We start from the raw sequence: 21,853 nt of genomic DNA, 5'->3' as shown, positions 1-21,853 counted from the left end.
TTTTGTGCCTTATTACTTCTGGTTATATTTATAAAGTTTACTGTTTATTGCTCCAGAAGTAAATTATAAAATAAACAACCTGCTTCCTAAATGTAAAAGAGTCTTATAAATGTATAATGAATTTGCAGGAGGAGCGGATAGCAACTCTTGAGAAGAGATACCTGAATGCGCAGCGCGAGTCAACCTCGTTACACGACCTGAACGAGAAGTTGGAACAGGAGCTCCAACACAAGCAGGCGCAACTGAAAGTGAGTACTTGTAAAATAGGGTATGGAATCGAGAGAGAAATAAAAATAATCTAAACTGAACTAATGGACTCGGTGGTCTAGCGGTTTAGCTCACCGCCGTACTTTCGATGGTCGCGGGATCGATTCCTCACACGGCACAAGCATTTGTATTCATGAGTATGATTGACATGACAGTTGTCTAGTACCCATAATACAAGCTTTAGCTAGCTTACCTTGGGGCTAGATGGCGCTGTGTGAATTGTCTGTCTGTCAAATATAATCTTTATTTAAATAAACTTAAGTACTTTTGAATAGTCACATTTTTTTTATTCTACCACTCATTAAGAACGCAGACTCATCACAAGCTTTATCACAAGCTTTATCGCTCATTCTGAGCGATAAACTTGCGTGTTGCACTTATAAATAAACCGGCAGAAGTTGTTTTGCCTTAATATAAAAATAAAATTTAGGGGTGGACTACCCCTAACATTTAGGGGGATGAAAAATAGATGTTGGCCGATTCTCAGACCTACTCAATACGCTCACAAAATTTCATGAGAATCGGTCAAGCCGTTTCGGAGGAGTATGGGAACGAAAACTGTGACACGAGAATTTTATATATAAGATATTGTTCAGATTTATATTTTTAAGAATTTTGTAAGAATACAAACTGCCAAATAACAAAGTTGACATAAATAAATAGTATTAATATAGTATTTAATATTATATACATTCACAAACGGGGCGCAGCTGAAGGTTACAGTATATGTAATGATAATATGGATTCTTCAAGTCTATGGTGAATAGATATCTTCTGGGTAAGCGCGTTACATCCTAGGTCTTGCCATCATTTACCATCAGATGAGGTAAGACCAAGCGCAAACCCATTATTAATAAAAAAAAAATAATACGGACAATTCATAATATGGAGACAACTGCTGTGAGGCTTGGTCGCCGTGCTGGTTTTCGACAAAAATCTGCAGATTTACTCTGCGAAGAAAACGAACGCCACTACACATCCTATGTGGTTGTAGCCCACTCAAACATAAACGTAATATCTCCTTTGGAAAGTATACACTCTGTCCTGAGGAGATATAGATCATCGCTCTAATATCTCCTCTGGAAAGTATACACTCTATCCTGAGGAGATAAAGACCTTCGCTCTAATATCTCCTCTGGAAAGTATACACTCTATCCTGAGGAGATAAAGACCTTCGCTCTAATATCTCCTCTGGAAAGTAAACACTCTGTCCTGAGGAGATAAATGCCATGGCTCTAATATCTCCTCTGGAAAGTATACACTCTGTCCTGAGGAGATAAAGACCATCGCTCTAATATCTCCTCTGGAAAGTATACACTCTGTCCTGAGGAGATAAAGACCATCGCTCTAATATCTCCTCTGGAAAGTATACACTCTGTCCTGAGGAGATAAAGACCATCGCTCTAATATCTCCTCTGGAAAGTAAACACTCTGTCCTGAGGAGATAAATGCCATGGCTCTAATATCTCCTCTGGAAAGTATACACTCTGTCCTGAGGAGATAAAGACCTTCGCTCTAATATCTTCTCTGGAAAATATACACTCTGTCCTGAGGAGATAAATGCCATCTCCTCCTCTGGAAAGTATACATTCTGTCCTGAGGAGATAAAGACCTTCGCTCTAATATCTCCTCTGGAAAGTAAACACTCTGTCCTGAGGAGATAAATGCCATGGCTCTAATATCTCCTCTGGAAAGTATACACTCTGTCCTGAGGAGATAAAGACCATCGCTCTAATATCTCCTCTGGAAAGTATACATTCTGTCCTGAGGAGATAAAGACCTTCGCTCTGATATCTCCTCTGGAAAGTATACATTCTGTCCTGAGGAGATAAAGACCATCGCTCTAATATCTTCTCTGTAAAATATACACTCTATCCTGAGGAGATAAAAACCATCGCTCCTAAGAATATCCATCGATTCTTGTCCCTGGCGGGTCTAGTGAACTTTGATATAATTGAATGGTATGCTATGCAGGTCGCAGTGCTACAGATCTTAGTACCTAAATATAACCTAAAAAAATGTGCTGTGTATGGATATGTAATATTATATTATCTGTGGTATGGATAAACAAATGACTACCCCAAAGTTCGAATATAGAGTACTTTTTGTTCTAAGATATTATTAAAATGAAATAGCGTGTAAAACCACGTGGCACTAGACGCTATATAATTCACGCTGCCAAATATTTGAACTTCATTCGCTCAAGCATGACATTGTAAATACGCATTCTCGACAGCTCCAAGAGGAGAAGATCGCAGCAATAGAAGAGAAGTTGGAGCTGTCCACGCAGAAGTTGGCGCAGATGTCCTCGCTTCCCGAAATGGAGGAGCAGCTCAGGGCCCGGATGGAAGCCCTGAACCAGGTTGGTACAATGGTAACTACTTTTCATACTTATTACTAATATTAATTAGATCATGCTTTCGCTTACCCATTTGTTGTCTTGACATATAGTTTTGAAGTAAGTGTGCTTATGCGAGAGGTCGCCATTGAGTAAAGTTCAGCGTAAAAATGTCTGGTGATACAAAAAAATGTTAATTTATAATCACCATTCATGCAATTTACGTTCTCTCGGTCGGTTAAGGGTTTTTTTTAAATTCTAGAACGTATTTATTTAATTCTAGATATAATAGAATAGAATAGAAAATCATTTATTAAAATAAACTTACATTGAAGCACTTTTGTATAGTCATCACATTTTTTTTATCTACCGCTCATTCGGAAAGTTATATCATCACAAGAAGAACAAGCAAGAAACTTGCGTGTTGCTCTTTTAAATAATTTTATTGTTACTTTACAATTTTAAATTGAAGTGTGTGAATACACACCACTAATTAGCACTAATTCAATTAAATATTCAAATAGAGAAAATATTAAATATACGACCGACTGGTTGAGCAACTAAATAAGAGTAAATCACTCGTAGTGATTAGAGCAGTCCCCACAAGTAGCACTCGTTCACGAGTATGACGGATGAGCCAGCCATCACTGCACTGCAATCACTGCGCTCGACCATATATTAGGGACCCTGCCCACCACATATAATAAATACAATAGATGCTATATTAACCTATTCGCGTTCGCAACTAAATGCATTGTGTGTTCTCGTACTTTCGGATGTCGTTCTCTTAAGTTATCATACTGTTGGAAAGTATCGGGACAAACTTTCAAAAAACAATTGCTGTTTCCAAGCCGATTGTATAACTACAACTAAATTAAATTAAAATTTCAACCATTCCTGTTCGCAGTCATCTCGTTACTCACTCCTTTTCTTATCATATCATCCTTCACACAGTCCATCCATCTCTTTTTTGGCCTTCCTCTACCTTACTTACTCATATTTAATTCTTTCTTTAAAATATGATATTCATTTCTACGCATTACATGAGAAGCTTTTCAACCTATCCGACACTATAGAACCTGTTGCATACTGAATCTGTTAAATACTGAAAATGTTGCATCAGAGGGATGTGGATGTGGATGGGACAGTGGGGTTCTTATCCACTAAAAGCCCCGTTAGGCCACTTTGCATGCCCTATTTTTGCAGAGTAGGTATTTTATAATAATATAAATAGTAATTAATATATTATACATGAACAAACTGTTTTTTTTTATTAAAGTCTAGCTGTTCCTGCGTCTCCGTCCGCGTGGAATTTAACTTTATATTTCTAAAATAAAAGCAGCCTAAGTTACCCCTTATTACATCAGCTACCTGCCAAAAAAAGTCCCGTCAAAATCGGTCCAGCCATTTCAGAGATTAGCCGGAACAAACAGACCGACAGACAGACAAAAATTGTAATAAATGTTAGTTTGGTGTGTGTACCGTATTTATATTCATATGCATGTAGTAAAAAACGGTTATTTCAATATTACAAACAGACACTCCAATTTTATTTATATGTATATATTACTTATATATATCTAAACATATTTGTTTTTAGGTTTTATTGTAGATTTAGCTTGGTGACCTCCCGCTATGTGTTGTTTATAATACCCCTGTAGAAATCCTAAGCTTGTGTGCTTAATATTAATTAACCTTACATATAGTTAAGTTACTAATAAAGTGCAATTTTTCCCAAGTGGAAGAGGAAACGCCTTTACACATCCTATGTGGTTGTAGCCCTCTCATGCGTAATGAAATGACTCCTTTGGAAAGTATACACTATATCCTGAGGAGATAAAAACCATCGCTCCTAAGAATATCCTTCAATCTTGTCTCTGTCGAACCTAGGCAACGAACTCTGACCACTCATGCATAAACGAAATGTCATTTGGAAAGTATAATCTTTCCTGAGGAGATAAAAACCATCGCTCCTAAGAATATCCTTCAATCTTGTCCCTGACGAGTGTAGGCAGCGAACTCTGACCAGTTATACATAAATGAAATGTCATTTGGAAAGTATAATCTTGCCTGAGGAGATAAAAACCATCCCTCCTAGTATCCTTTAATTCTTGTCCCTGACTGATCCAGGCAGGGAACTCTGAAAAAGGGCCTGCACAGATCTCTGCAGGTCGTTGGTATTCAGGTCTAAAAACCTAGTGGTAGCCCAAGCCACTCAAAAATTACAATTACTAAGAAAATTGCATACAACGGATAATTTATATACGTGAAACACCAGAACAATCTCTGTGCGATGATAAAATAAAAAGTCGAGATACATCTTCTGCAAAGATATGTGTATGGGTACTTCAGCCTCATCTATGATGATAAAATAAGAATTGAGGTATATGTTCTGCAAAGATTTCTGTTTGGTACTTCAGCCTCATCTATTTAAACTAAGAAGCAACTTGCTTCTTAAACTGCATTTTAATCATTGAAAGGTGACAATAAGGCAATGGAATTACAGGGTATTGGAGTTATATCATCTTAGGCCTCTCGAATGGCAATGCATTAGGTACTATTGACGCAGTAAAATAATAATAATGTTCATCTCAATTTGTCTAAAATAATAAAACTAGCTACGTACCTCGGCTTCATGGCTTGGCATGGGTGTACATGTATTATACATATAAACCTTCCTCTTAAATCACTCTGTCTATTGCTAATGACTGCATTAAAATCCGTTGCGTAGTTTAGTAGATATAAGCGAACAGAAAGCGGAAGCAACTTCATTTTATACTATGTAAAGATTCAAGACCAAACGGTCCACAACTCAAAGGAGGCTGTGAGTCCATGCCCTCTGCTATTCTGTAGCATGTAGCATTTTCCGGTTAAATAATATGTAATGCTGTTCATAAACAATGTGATATTTCGTCATCGCCTTTACTATTTGTCTTTTTTTTCTTTTTTCTCCTTTTTTTCGTTTTGGTGCCTTTGAAAACTAGTGGTATGTTTACATAGAACATACATAAGCTGAGTGGAGCTATTTGAGTATATGTTATTAAAATATGTTTATTTTATATCTATTTTATATTATATATATGTTAAACTGAGTTTAATTATATATACGACTTATTTTGATTTAACTTTCTTTTGTTTGTATTGATACTGAAAAGTTCTGAGTAATTTTTTTTTTATTTTTTTCAATTAATGCTACGTGTTTTATAATAACAATCACCCATCGAACATGTGCTAACTGTGTGAGGTGATAAGATAGTGATGATGGAATGGTGATCACAGGCCCAGGAGCGGCACGGGTCCGCAGAGGACCGCATCCAGCGGCTGGAGGCCAACGTGGAGGAGAAGAATGCGGAGCTGATGAGACTCAACCAGCGGCTGCGGATGAACGAGGAGCACAACACCAGGCTGTCGGCCACCGTCGACAAGCTGCTCTCGGAATCCAACGACAGGTAACAATTGGAATGTTGGCAAGTAGCATACGGCCCATCTGATGGTAAACGGTTACCGTAGCCTATGGACGCTTGAGACACCAGAGGTGGCACGTGTTAGCAATCTTGAGAAATCTAAATATACCCTAACCACATGCTGTAGTCTCGTGAGAAAACCTCGGTAAGTAGTTCATTCCACAATCTAAGTGTACGCAGGAGGAAACTACTCTGAAACTGCACTGTCCGAGATCACTTAGGTCTCAGCGTGTAGAGATGAAGTCCCTGTCGATGCGGAGCGGTGTGAAGGTAAAAGGTAGCCGTGACTCTTGTTGTATTTTATTATATTTGTACGGGTAAAAAAAAGAAAAGGATTTGATATACGGAGAAAAAATTATATTAGGATATACTACTGACATAACAGAGTAGAATGAAAGTAACAAACAAGAGTGTAATATAATAGGTACTATAAATTTAAATACAAATTTAGAATATAAAACACATTTGTTCATTAGCCATAGGTAGAGTGTACTTTATTTATAACATACCGTAAAGAAAAACATTCATTTATTCCTAATTTGAGAGCCACACTCTTGCCACGGTGGATCTCTATACGCTGGAGGATGATAAGATGCGAAATCACCAGGAACTGGAAATGGAGACAACGTGTAATGTATCCCATTAATAGCAATAACCTGTGTATATATAGCTTTATTATATTATGCTTTTCAGATTACAAGTGCACCTGAAAGAGCGTATGCACGCGCTCGATGAGAAGAACGCGCTAACGCAAGAGTTGGAGAAGACGAGGAAGTACGCCGACGAGCTCATGGTGGAGAAACAAGACATACTGAAGGAGCTCGCCAAATGGCGCATGGAAACCGAGCAGGTGCGTGTTGCCAAAAATGGAAGTTAATGTTTGACTTGACCGTGGACTAAAATGAGAATGTACGTTATGTCAGGTCAATTACAAATTCACCAAGAATTTATCACTACAGTTTCCAGGGGAAGCGCGTGGAGGTCAACCTGACATATGGTACATTGCTAACTACAGTCATCAGTCCACATCTAACAATCCCCATTTAAATCCCATAGGATTATTATTATTATTATGCGTGTGCAGTTTACGCTAGCATGGCACTAGTGGAAGATGATAAGACGAGCAAGAGGTCAGGTCAGTTAGCCCATCGTGATAAATTCACCAAGAATATATCATCATGGTTTATGCAAACCGCGTGAAGGTCAACCTGACATGGTACATTGCTAGCAATAGTCATCAATCCACATCACTAATAATCACTTTCCACCCAATTGTCCAGGGTTATTATTATTTCACAATATCAATCGGTTATTTTATAGTGATCACAAGGACGGGCTTTTATCACCATATTATTATTATTATTTACACTACATTTTATCAGCTTTGCTGGTTTTTTTTACCACACTTTCGGATCAAAACCATAATACATGGTTGTGGTATATGTGGTGTATGTGGTAAAAAAAATTATATATTATTATAATGTGTGTGCAGCTGAAGCGACAGATGCTGGAGCAGGAGATCGCGTTCAACATCCAGCAGACGGATGCGCTGACGAGGTCACTGTCTCCGGCCAACATGCAGCCGCCCCAGCAGAACACCTTCCAGCCCAAGGTGACCATCGACCGTCATTTACTATTACAACAATTTTTTTTATTTACCAGCAGACCCCAAAGTACTTACCACCTCCAAATTAAATATGTCAAAGGTTTTTTGAAGTTTAGTTACGCAATAAATTTCTGAACGCACCCTGTTTGACAGGTATCAGCCGTTTGTATGGAAAAAGATTAATTGTTGTTTTTACTATTTTACATACAATTTCTTCATATTTTATCATCGTTTAAACCTTCCCTAGACTACAACGAATATTTCAATACTAAAATTAGCCAAATCGGTTCAGCCGTTCTTGAGTTTTAGCGAGACTAATGAACAGCAATTCATTATTATATATATATATATATATACCTATAGGTATAACTTACATTTATTGCCGAGGCAGAGGTCAAAAATTGAGTGCATTAACTCAATTTTTGACCTCTGCCTCGGCAATAAATGAAAGAGAAGGGCTAAAGATCGTGCCCAGTGGCGTGACGTGATAAAGAAAACCAAGGAATTGTAGGAGATATATATATCTATATATATATTGTATATATAATAATATATTACAAAGAAACACTACTAACTAGGACCAGTAAGGGAAACCAAAAGGAACAATAGAGTCATAATTATCTGCTTCTTCCTTACCCCATATATTTGTGGTCGGTGTGATATGTTTTTCTCTTCCATTCATCCCTGTTCGCAGTCATCTCGTTATTTACTTCCTTTCTTGTGCTATCATCTTTCACACAGTCCATCCATCTCTTTTTCAGCCTTCCTCTACCCTTATAACCATCCACATTCATATGTAACACCTTCCTTAAGATATGGTCTTCATTTCTAAAGGAAACCTAAAGGAACAATAGAATGTAGTGACAATTTAGAATCAAATTTGATATTTGAAATAAAAGCTTATAAATTAGATCGTAGACTAAATAAGTGGCCTGTATTCCACAGCCTATGTCCAGTATTGGATTGCAGTGGATTGGTGATGATGATGATGATGATGATGATAATGCAATATATGTTGCAGTTGGATGGGTCGTGGGAGAAACTTCAGCAGGCGCACGTGTTGGCAAACGTACAAACGCCGTTCGATGTGTCCAGCGACGCAGAGGTATGCTACATGTCATATATCATACACTCATCTGTATTAGCTACCTTCAGACAACGTCGAGTGTAAATTATATATAAACATTTGACTGATTATGGATATTTATTCTTATTATGTCATAACTTTGGTAGTTTTTTTATGACATGGTACAACAGGGGACAAACGAGCACATGGCTCACCTGATGGTAAGTGATTACCGCCGCCCATGAGCACCCGCAACACCAGGGGAATTGCAAGTGCGTTGTCGGCCTTTTAAAAGGAATAAGCTTTTCTTGAAGGTTTCAATACAGTATCGGTTCGGAAATACCATTGCGGGAACTTGATTCCACAATAGGTTGTGCGTGGCAAAAAGTTTCTAGAAAACCGCACTGTGGAGGATCGCCATTCATCCAGATGATCAGGATGGTATTTAAGCTTCTGGCCGGTGGTGAAACTCAGCTGGTATTAATCCGAACAATTCCTCAGAATTCAATTGTCGCCACTCAAAAATTTCACTCTAAATCAAAAACCCACATTTGACAATTAACTTTGCAGAACGATGAATCTGAAGGCGGCGTGGAAGGAGGGCATACAGACGCCGCAGCGCTGGCGCTGATGCTGCAAGAACAGCTGGACGCCATCAATACAGAGATCAGGCTCATACAGGAAGAGAAACAGAGCACGGAAGCGAGGGCCGAAGAGCTGGAGTCCAGGGTATGTACTGGAGGAATCATTTGACTTACTTGTAACTGCTCAGTGGAATTGTTTATCTTATATATATATTATTTTATAACACCTGCACACAGTTCCAACAGTAATGTTTTTAAACAATAAACACTTTATTACCTATGGTTAACATTATTTTGTTTACTTCCGCTGCCATTAGCATGTGTGAGACTACAAATATTCAGTGCGGAAACCTGACCACCTCTACTGGAAGCGTTACGACCTTCTCCATTGGTGATCAATTTCCGACTGTTATTAGATCTACACTCATATTGCGACACGTGTTTCGCCTCTGAACGAGGCAACATTAGCCATATAGAGTTCGTATGTAGCTTGGAAGCCTAGCGTTGGCTATTCGGTACCAGTACTACTCTAAATATGATGCCAGTCGGAATTTGATAACTAGTGGAGAATGTCGTAAGACTTCCAGTTTAATGACTAGTGGAGAAGGTCGTAAGACTTCCAGTTTAATGACTAATGAAGAAGGTCGTAAGACTTCCAGTAGCGGTGGTCAGGTTTCCGCACAAAATATTTGTGGTCTCAAACATGCTAATGGCAGCGGAATTAAACAAAATAATGTAAATCTATTAAATGAAATGTACATCCGCAAAGTAATACCTAATTTTATAATATATTTAACGAACACTGTGTAGCTGTGTGCATCTATTTTATATACAGGGTTGAATTGTAAAAGATATAACAAAACCGAAAGCCAATGATAGTATTTTATAAATTCCAAGCAGCTGGAAAACAAATGTATTTGATAAATTTGCTTAGTTAAGGGATCAATTTAGTAATAAATAGATAGATAAAACATTTATTCCCAATATTAAGTTAAGTTCGATGCTAGAACGAATGTATCTCAAGTCGTAACGGAAATCATCAGTTACCAAAAGAATATAGTTAGTGTTTTGTAGATTAAATATGAAATCAATATTTCAATTAAAACTGTCCAACTAATAGTAGTTGGACAGTTTTAATTGAAACGTCACAGGTTGCATATAACATGAATAGAATTGAAATAGAAATAATCTTTATTCAAATAAACTTAATGTAAGCACTTTTGAATAGTCAAGTTATTTTTATTCTACCGCTTATTCGGAATGCAGACTCATCACAAGAAGAATAAGCAAGAAACTTGTGTGTTGCTCTTTTTGCTGCTTCTTGGATTAGGCATGCGACAATCGACATAGAAACCGCTATGCACTTAATCTCTGCTCAATCAGATAACATTATCAGCGCTTAAAATTAATATATTTTTTACATCCTTTTACTTACGTCTTTGGATATTCCTATGACATCTTATTTACTTTCACTGTGCCTATTTTTGTAGAAATTATATTTACAAATCTGAATTTGACATTTAGGCGCACAATAAATAGGTGTTAAATAAAGATAGATCAATAGAGGTATGAAGGAGTCCAGAATATCACAATTTCAATATAGATTGAAATTGTGATGTTCTGGACTCGTTCATACCTCGGCGCGTGTAAGCTAAGCAGTGTTTAATAATAATAATAATAAAACTCTTTATTATGCATAAAAGAAACATATAATTACAAAAGAGAAATAAAAAAAGAAAGACGCAAACAAAAGGCGGCCTAATAGCTGAAAGCAATCTCTTACAGAACAACTGAAATTTAAATATAAAATTTCATTTCGTCCTAACAAACTGACAGACTAAAATATGGAAAGTCATCTACGAAATTGCTACAGTCTACAAACAGAGTTCATGTGTTTATTGTTAATTTATTACACGTAAATTTATTGTATACTAGCTTTTACCCGCGGCTTCGCTCGCATAACTTATTACTGGCCGCTAGATGGCGCTGAAGTAGCAAAATGATGATTTTTTTTTTGTTTATAAAATTATTTGTTTTTTTTTTAAATACAAAATTACCTCCAAGAACATGTGTAGATAATTTCATGTTGATCAGTTCGGTAGTTTTTGCGTGAAAGCGTAACAAACATCCTTAATTTCACATTTATAAGGATTCATTGATTCATTCATTTCTTGATATATGATAGCGTAGCGGCTTTTGTATTGATTGCCGCATGCATCCTCATGTAAAGTGCGAATACTGTAACTACCATATAGTAATTTTTGTAGCTGTGACGTGGTCGAGTGGAATGAGTAGTCATGCTCACTAAAATGTCCAGACATGTGGCGGCGTGGTGGGTCGGGTCATTGGGCTCCCTAAAATATGGTCGAGCGCAGTGATGGCTGGCTCATCCGTCATACTCGTGAACGAGTGCTGCTTGTAGGGACTGGTCTGCTCTTATCACTACGACTGATTTAATCTTATTGTGTTTTTATATTTGAGCCTAAATAAATTAGTGCTGGTTGGTAGTTTGTATTCACACGTTTCGACTTGTAAAATGTGAACTTACAAGGATTGTTTAAAAAAGCAACACACAAGTTTCTTGCTTATTCTTCTTGTGATGAGACAGCTTTCCGAATAAGCGGTAGATTTAAAAAAATGTTGACTATTCAAAAAATGTTTAAATTAAGTTTATTTGAATAAATGATTTTCTATTCTATTCTATAAATAAATAAATAGTAACAATAAGTAAATATTGACTCCTAAAAGACATACTGTCCTTGGCTTTCGAGTATACTTGTATATTAAAACCCTGACCATATCGTAGAGTCCACTTTAATGAATTTTGAAACTATTTTATATATAACTAACATTTTCTGATAGTGTAATAAGTTTTATATAGCATTAGTCTAAATTATATGTCCTGTCGCCGAGCTTCTTATTAGCTTAATCTAACTTATGTTAACTTAACATTCGATCAACAATATCAAATAGGTCATATGGTATTTGTATTGAATTTTGCTATTTAATAGCAATGTAATACTGAAGATGGCGCTCTATTGGTGGAATGTGGGAAGCGCATTTACATTTTCAATCATGATATTTTTTGTATTGATTTTTAACCCAGAATTTGTATTTGTAATAAGTAATCTAAAGAATAATGATTAAATAATAGACAACATAATTTGAATCTTAATTACATAATAATAAAACTCAGATTTGTTTGTATCGATATATTTTTCTATTCATCGTATCATTTTAATACTCAGATCGGACTTTTTTTAATGGAATGGAATGGTACACCCACATGCGCTAATGGTTTACTCTAGAATTCCAGATACATTATTTAATCGAAATAAATTGAATGCTTAAATTTAACTTTTTTAATGGATGAAAATGGAATTGTACACCCGCCAGCGCTAACGGTTTACTCTAGGTACATTATTTAATTTAAATAATTTGAATGCGTCGATCTAATTTGTTTAATGGTTGATAATGGAGTGGTACACCCATATGCGCTAACGGTTTACTCTAGATACATTATTTAACCGAAATAATTTGAATGCTTAAATTTAACTTTTTTAATGGATGAAGATGGAATGGTACACCCGCCAGCGCTAACGGTTTACTCTAGATACGTTATAATAATAAAATGGTTCTAGATTTTTTTCAACTCATATTTTTCTACTCACCGTATCAATTTAATACTCAGATTGAAGTCGGACTTTTTTTACTAGATGATAATAGAGAGGAGGGGGGGGGGGGATACCCACATGCGCTAACGGTTTCCTCTAGATACATTATTGAATTGAAATAATTTGAATGCTTCAATCTAAATTTTTTAATGGATGAAAATGGAATTGTACACCCGCCAGCGCTAACGGTTTACGCTGGATACGTTATAATAATAGAATGGTACACCCACATGCGCTAACGGTTTACGCTGGATAAGTTACTTGATTGAAATGATTGCTTCGACCGGTTGAATCTATTGGTATTGTCGATCGATGCCGTCAGCTTCCGGTGACGGTACAGCATATATATGTACTAACAACGAGGGCGTGGGTGCGTCCCCGGTGGCGGGCCAGGTGGGCAGCTACGAGCACATGAACGTGGTATCGCGGCGCGGGGAGTCCCCGCCGCTGGCCGCGTCGCCGTCCCGGCCGCTGCCGCTGCACCACCACCACCAGCACCCGCACCTCGCGCCGCACCACAAGTACCACACGGTCAGTACAGTATACCTACAGGAGATACCCTCGGTACGGACGGTACCCTCATACCGACTCTATAATATATTTTGTTTAAGTTTTAACTAGTTATGTTATTTTAGTTTTTAGTTCTCGTCCGGTAAAGCCGTAAAGGCCGGCTACGAACGACAGTATTAGAATAGGACGACAAATAAATTTGGTTATTGAACCATTTCGTCCTTTTCTCTCAAACGATTTTCTTCAATTGTAAGAAAGTGACAGAATACTTAGTCTTGATAGTTGAAATGGATATATTGGATGTACTAGTGATTATGAATGAGAGGATCGTCCTTTTCTCTCAAACGATTTTCTTCATTTGTAAGAAAGTGACAGAATACTCTTAACAGTAGGGTTTTCTAGAAACTTTTTGCCTCGCACAACCACATTGTGGAATCACCTTCCAGCAATGGTATTTCCGAACCGATACGATATTGAAACCTTCAAGAAAAGAGCTTATTCCTTTTTTAAAAGACCGACAACGTACTTGCAATTCCCCTGGTGTTGCGGGTGCTCATGGGCGGCGGTAATCACTTACCATCAGGTGAGCCGCATGCTCGTTTGTCCGCTGTGTTATAAAAAAAAAATTGAAATTGTTATATTAGATGTTTTACTGTTTATGAATGAGGGGGAAATGTACAAAATAGGATATTTCGTTATAAACTGTTAAATAATTAATGTAATAATTGTAAGTAATAGAATAGACTTAATTAAGAAAGAGATTTTTATTTGAAATTGTTTTATATAATATATAATATACATATAATTATTATTTCTACTAAAAACGTCAAGATTAATGTTTAAGAATAATAGATTTGTATTACTATAGTGAAGAGATGCAGTAGGATATAATTTATATATCTTATGCTACGTTTACATTCAGCCGCTTCCCCTGCCACTCGCGCTGCCGGAAATATTGCTGGGCGACAACTGAGCGAGAGGGCGGAATGTAAAAACACGCTGCCACTCGCGCTGCCAGTCCTTTGACTCGCGCACGAAAAACCGACAATCGAGGGAGCGCCGGGCAGCGCGAGTGGCAGCGCCAATGGCATGGAAAGTGTTTCCACTCGTGTTTACACTCTCGCGCTGCTCACTTCCCTGCCCACTCGGGCTGAGTGTAAATTGGGCATTAAAAATATTATGAACGGTACGATTAAGTTTAGTAATCGTAACATATTGCTAAAGTAATGATTATATAATTATTATAGAGCAACGAAATCGTAGAATTGATTGCAGACACAACGATTTTTCTATTTCTCTTTCCAGTCCAATAAAAAATAAGTATAATGAAATTTTCCTAATTCTGTATATTTAAAATAAAATACGTAACATATTGCTAAAGTAATGATCATATAATTATTATAGAGCAACGAAATCGTAGAATTGATTGCAGACACAACGATTTTTCTATTTCTCTTTCCAGTCCAATAAAAAATAAGTATAATGAAATTTTCCTAATTCTGTATATTTAAAATAAAATACGTAACATATTGCTAAAGTAATGATCATATAATTATTATAGAGCAACGAAATCGTAGAATTGATTGCAGACACAACGATTATTCTATTTCTCTTTCCAGTCAAATAAAAAATAAGTATAATGAAATTTTCCTAATTCTGTATATTTAAAATATAATAGTACTTTTTGATTTTGTATTTTTATTGCACCAATATTCAAATTCAATTTCAAAAATCATTTATTCAGTTTTCAATTTAGTAGGACATTTAAGCCGCTTATGAACGTAATTTTTTCCTACCATCCAGTTCAGTATATAGATCCAATTGAGAAGAACTGGCAAGAAATTCAATTAAATTACTTAAATTACCCACTCAAATACCGCCTATAAAAAAATATAGAGATCTCGGCATAAGTTCACGTTTACTTCTCTAAACTATTGTACGAGTATTACTGTATTAGGGGCCGGTCGAGTATTACGTAAGCACTATGGGGGGCGGGGGGGGGCCTTTGTTTTCCTTATTTTGGATGACATGGAAGGTGGGGGAGTCTAGATGATGATTACGTCATCGGCAGTCATTTACTTTTTTATACGAATGACAACCCTCACATTGTCTTTAACAACACATTAATTGAAAAATGTTTACGTAAGCATGGGGGGGTAAGAGCTTTGCTTACTTTTGCTGGCAAGGGGGATGGGGGGTAAATAATTGTAATAAATCTGCTTACGTAATACTTGAATGACTCCTTACCTGTGCAATAAAGAATGTATATATGTAAATCGTTACATGATCAATACTACGATTTCGTCCCGACTTTCAACAATGTTAGACTAACTCGGTTTTGTACGGCATTGGTGGAAGCAGGCGCCCGCGTCGATGTCGCCGGCACACTCGCACTACCGGACTCCGCCCGCGTCCGAGAGTCTGCCCGCCAGCCAGGTCCGTCTCTGTCCGGGTGTCCGGATGTCCGGCTGTCCGACCGCCCGGCTGTCCAATTGTTTCTCCCGCCAGCTTCTGGCTTATGCCGTACTAGCTCTGGCCGTCTGTCCGGGTGTCCGGATGTCCGGCCGTCCGATTGTCTGTGTCCCACCAGCTTCTGGCTTGTGCCGCGCTAGCTTGCCGTACGCCACGTATGCTTACACCGCAGCACGCTGTATTGTCAGTGCAAAGTTCGGCATACTAGTCACCCCCTTACTAGTAAGCGTGATAATAGACATGATGACATCTTGTGAAAACCAATTATATTCCCGCCCTATCTTTTTATAATAAAGTAAATTAAACTAAATTTTACTGTACGATCACGTGAGAATGACTAAGGTACTGTCTTTTTATAGTGTTGATGAATTTGTTACCAGCAAAAATTATATAATTTCAAACACAATATAAATTTTTACTGAATAAATAAATAAATATGCGGCAATTTTGGACGCTCAGTTGTTAGTGGACAGTATTTTGAGTGATTTTCTGATAATGGGAAAACTTGTATCGGGCTGTTGTTAAATTTTTGTTTTTGTAAGGCAATACGCCTTCACAAATAAAAAATCAGTTGGGTTTTGTGTATGGGGACTCTGCACCATCATTTATCGCAGTGAAATTTTGGGCATCTGAATTTGAATGTGGCCCAAGCTCGGGGCTCTTAGCTTGGGAGACGATGAACGTTCGGGCCATCCAACTGTATAAGTAGGTATATTAAATGATTCAAATCAAAAATAATTTATTTATACAGAACATTTTAGCCGCTTATGAACGTAAATTTTTTTTCTACCGTCCAGTTCAGTATACAGATTCAATTAAAAAGAACTGGCATAAAACTCTATTGTTTTTCTTTTATTTTTTTTTTTTTAATCCAGAAAGATATATCCGATATGTATAGATTTAGTTATTTTTAAACTTTCGTGTTTAATATACAGTATTTAAATTATTAACCGGGTCTTAACACGAATAATTTTATGGCAACTAAAGGTTTAGGTTTAGGAAATTTACCGTTTCGACTAGGTTGCACTAGCCGTGGTCAATAATTTAAATAATATATATAGATTTTATAACAATATTTCACTGGTCATTTATTATTGTCATCATGTCTGTTGTCCGATGTAATTTTTTTGTCCGTCTATATGTGACTTTTATATAAATATAATTCCAAATAGGATCGGATGTAAGTTTTTAAATAAACTGTAGTTGATATACGCTTGCGTGGCACAAAAACCTTGGCTGTATTTATATATTTGAAGCATTATATTCATATCTTAGTATAAATTTATATACATACATAGCCATAGCAATAATAAGTCAATATGTTTAGTAGTATTATATAAATAAATACATAATACCACAGTATAGTGGAAATTATGTTAAAGCATATATTATAACCTCAAAATGATTGTTGAAGAAAATATTTTGGTATCGATTCTGTGTTAAAATGCCTGCTTAGCAGACCTCAGCCTTGAATGTAATAAGCAACACCTATTGTATTGTATAATGTATTATATCACATTCTTAATAATAAACTAGCAACTTTATGGTTAATGCTATAAAGTCTACTTTCAATTTTTTTTTATTTTTACTTAAGGCAGTTTATTATTTTGAATGTAATGAAATGTACACCTATTTTATTTTAAAATGCATTATATCACATTCTTAATAATAAACTAGTATCTTTAAGGTTGTAACTTTGAAGTCTATTTTCCAAATTTTAGTTTTTTTTACTTAAGGCAGTTTATTATTTTGAATGTAGTAAAAAGTACACACAAAATGCATTATATCACATTCTAAATAATAAACTAGTCACTTTATGGTTAAAGCTATAAAATCTATTTTTCAAATTTATGTTTTTTTTACTTAAGGCAGTTTATTATTAAACTTGAGATATCTACAGTAAATAATATTAAATTAATAATAATAGTATTTGGTCAGTCACAGCAGCGCTTCGAGTATAGTAGGCTTCGCTTTTACATGTTTAAAGAATAATGTATTTAGTATTATTGATAGAGTTGTAATAAATTTGAAATTAGCTATAATTTTATAATAATTATTATTTATTCAGAATCATAATACAGAGTAAAAATATAGAAAACTTAAAATCCAATATGAGCTGAAAGGGCCTCCACTCAGCTGGTGTCGAGACGTCTCACTCATTTTATATTTATGACTAGCTGTTCCCGCGACTTCGTCCGCGTGGAATTTAAATTTATTTTTCAGAAATAAAAGTATTGTTCTAAGATAATAGTAGCCTAAGTTACTCCTTATTACATCACCTACCTGCCAAACAAATTCCCATCTTAATCGGTCCAGGCATTTCAGAGATTAACCGGAACAAACAGACAGACAGACAGTCAAAATTGTTAAAATAGCTATTTTGATGTATGTATATTTATATTCATATGCATGTAAAAAAACGGTTATTTCAATATTACAAAGAAACACTCCAATTTTAATTATATGTATAGACTAGTAATGCCCGTGATTTTGTACGAGTGTACCTTATTACATCGTCATCTGATGATGATGATCGAATGATAATGAAAAAAGCGTTTATAAAAATGTTTCCCAGCATTGTGGAGTTTCCCAAAAGTGGATTAGGAGTTGTATAAATATAGGATGAATCACTAGCACTGCGTTAGTCCAAAAAAAATTTTTTTTTTAGAAATGTTTTTAACTTTTTAAAATTATACTTTAGAATCAAGATGGTGTGTTGTACGAATGTATTAATATTAGTATTTGTTTGTTGTTATTCTTCCCTTAGTTATTTTATTTATTAACAAGTTGAATAACATAGTCATTGTTATACTAATTTGTAACAGTAAGAGGATACAGTAGTTCTAACATAGTGTAGTTACTAATCAGGGTTTCGCATTAATATAATATTATTTAGAATACTAGAAGAATAATATTAATACTTTTAAAAAAAATTACCACAATTTTATTAATTTTCGAACGTGCACACTTGTCGTGCTCTGTTAAAATGTTTCTAGTTTCTATGTCTTGAACAGACATAAAAACTAAACAGTGCAGACAATGTAATACATATAACTTAGGTAATGAATTTTACTTTGTTCTCGAAATCTTACGTTATTCATAAAAAGTAAAATAAAGTAATTTTACTTTATTCTCAAAATCTTACGTTATTCATAAAAAAAAACTATTTTGGCATATTAATGTATTATGTAAATTACTGTATAAGTAATATGTGGCTGATGATGGCAAAATTTTTAATTTACCATGAAACTATCTTAATATCAAATCTCTTTAACGTAGGATTTTTATTATATCTCTTTTCTATTTATTCACAGTTTTAAAGTACAATGGGATCAGCATGTACATTATGTACTTTTAGATTGTACAAAAGGCTGAATATTAAAAGAAATAAAATAAAAAAAATATCTCTTTAACTTATCTAGAACGTAGTTAACGTTGCTACCTAGTTAAAAGTTGAGTTGATTTTTATGAGTAAGCGGTTGAGTGTTAGAGTTTTTTTTCTATTTATTATTAATTGACATTTACAACACTTTTTTAAAATTAATTAATTAATTAAATTTTTGTCAATTAAGATTTCATTCGTCTAGGTGTGAATAGTCAATCTAAATTTGACTATTCACACCTAGACGAATGAAATCTTAATTGACACAAAAGTTAGCGTAGTGAACAATGAAATTAGAGACTTTAGAGCTTACTCTTTTAGAAGTTGATAATAAATATGGCTAGTTTGGCGCCGCAGTGAGAAAGTTGTAAATATCGGTCTATGTGTTGTGCAGTTGCAGCTGTGCGAGGAGGGCGTGGGGGGCATGGTGGGTGCGGGCGCGGGTGGTGCGGGTGCGGGTGCGGGGGGCGCGGAGGGGGCGGAGTCCCCGCTGACGGCGCGGTCGCTGCGGCTGGAGCGAGCCGCGCGCGCGCTGCACGCCGAGCGAGACAGGCTGCGCGCGCACTACCAGCCGCCCTACGACACGTCAGTACCGCTGCACTTGTACATTTGGTCCTACAACAGACAGGACACAGATTGCCTACACACATGTACCCCCCTCCGATTGATCCCCCGTCTAATTCCAACGGGGATCAAAATTACGACGGCCTGAGCCGAGGTTCGAACCCTAACGACACTCTCAGACTAAAGTCTTATCCGTCAGACGGAAGAAGAAGGAAGGCCTTCAGCCGCAGCATAAGTCCTTACTTGGTTTGGAGTGCCATCTGCAGTCGCCCCCTATCTTCCGGTGAAGCTGTAAAGATCAGCTGCAGCCAACAGCATTAGAGTAGTCCGAAAAAAACATACTTATACTTTTGGTCCTACAAGAGCCGGACATAGCGTGCATCTTACACATTCATGTATAGAGACTAAGTACACATAAGATAGACATAAGCATAAGTAATAAGGCATACTGCAAGGTCGATTTATTTTAATTATGAAGTTTAAACGAGTTTAACTCAATCTTCAAATTAAGTGATGATGCGTTCTAAGCTTGTTACACGCAAGTTCAAATAATGCATATTTACTCTAAACTTAAGAAAAAGAAACTATTGAAATAAGTAATAAAATACTGACGCTGGATGATTCCGATTCTATACCGCTCGTAAAACATATACGAAATTCTTTCAGTTGAAAAAATATGTGTACACAAAATATGTTAACATTTTAATTTTAAAACATGTGTGTAATTGTAATAAAATAAGAACTATATTAATTTGAAAATTTGTATCCCTTACACGCTGCACTGGACCCCAGGACGTCGATAATGTCAGGAAGTCTCGCCCGGTTCCCGATACACAGGTGCTTACCCAACATAACAGTAAGGAGACCAGTGTCGCTGCCAGACCTCAACCTGGCGCCACTCTGGTGCGACTGTCCCGACACACTGTTTAACTACGCACCGCACAGACTCTGTCTCAAATCCAATCTCTACAAGAGTTTGGACAATTATCTCTTACACCATCCATGTTTGGTTAAATCTGCCAGTTATATTTGAAAGAGGGGTTTCATTCGCTTCTTCCTTATCTCAATTATTTGTGGAATATTACGAGCACTTTTTTCATTCATTCATTCATTCATTCATTCATCTCTGTTGACAGTCATCTCGTTATTTATATTATTTATTTCTAATTACAATGAAGAAATTAGATTGATTCTTCTTTTGAGTCTTCATATTGTTGGAAAGTATTGGGACATACTTTCCAAAAACAATTGTATAACTACAAGTAAATTAAAAACAAATTAATTTAATTAAAATCTACATCTCATTATCTGCTTCTTCGTTATCATTTGTGGTCGGCGTAATATGTTTTTCTCTTCCATTCATCCCTGTTCGCAGTCATCTCGTTATTTACTTCCTTTCTTACCATATCATCTTTCACACAGTCCATCCATCTGTTTTTCGGACTTCCTCCGCCCTTATAACCATCCACATTCATATGTAACATAAAACGTCTGCTATATATCGTAAACCGTATTAAAAAAGGGTAGATTTTATATATCAATCGATTTAAAAAATTAGGGAATAAGATTCTCCGTTATTTTTTTTAATGTGTTACCTCAGAACTTCTTTCTACGTGAACACATTTATAATATAAACTAGCTTTTGTCCGCGGATCCGCTCGTGCTAATTTATCCCCTTAGGGATGGAATTTATTAAAATCCTTTCTTAGGGGATGCCTACGTCATAGTAGCTTTATGCATGCAAAGTCTCAGCCCGATCGGTTTAAAATTAACAAAGTTTCATGCAAACTTTCATCCCCTATTTTATCCCTTGGGGGTAGAATTAATCAAAATTCTTAGCGGATGCTACGTCATAACATCTGCCTGCATGCCAAATTCCAGCCCGATCCGTCCAGTGGTTTGGGCTGTGCGTTGATAGATCACTAT

The 21,853-nt window shown here is 36.2% G+C and overlaps 1 protein-coding gene across 1 annotated transcript in view; it reads left to right on the top strand.

The window, feature by feature from the left end:
* LOC131847417 (liprin-alpha-1) overlaps nt 1–21,853 on the top strand; it is a 237,608-nt gene that overhangs the window by 203,202 nt on the left and 12,553 nt on the right. Inside the window, exons 8-18 of the mRNA XM_059196997.1 lie at nt 129–248; nt 2,504–2,641; nt 5,885–6,054; nt 6,763–6,919; nt 7,562–7,681; nt 8,697–8,780; nt 9,312–9,470; nt 13,393–13,530; nt 15,871–15,945; nt 19,758–19,948; nt 20,720–20,764. Of these exons, the coding sequence (XP_059052980.1) occupies nt 129–248; nt 2,504–2,641; nt 5,885–6,054; nt 6,763–6,919; nt 7,562–7,681; nt 8,697–8,780; nt 9,312–9,470; nt 13,393–13,530; nt 15,871–15,945; nt 19,758–19,948; nt 20,720–20,764 (1,397 nt within the window). The remainder of the gene's footprint in view (nt 1–128; nt 249–2,503; nt 2,642–5,884; nt 6,055–6,762; nt 6,920–7,561; nt 7,682–8,696; nt 8,781–9,311; nt 9,471–13,392; nt 13,531–15,870; nt 15,946–19,757; nt 19,949–20,719; nt 20,765–21,853) is intronic.

Source organism: Achroia grisella, unplaced genomic scaffold, assembly GCF_030625045.1.
Source record: "Achroia grisella isolate CSIRO2021 unplaced genomic scaffold, CSIRO_AGI_Agris_v1 utg534, whole genome shotgun sequence".
Taxonomy (NCBI): domain Eukaryota; kingdom Metazoa; phylum Arthropoda; class Insecta; order Lepidoptera; family Pyralidae; genus Achroia; species Achroia grisella.
Note: the sequence above shows the minus strand (reverse complement) of the source record. Positions and strands in the feature narration are given on the sequence as shown.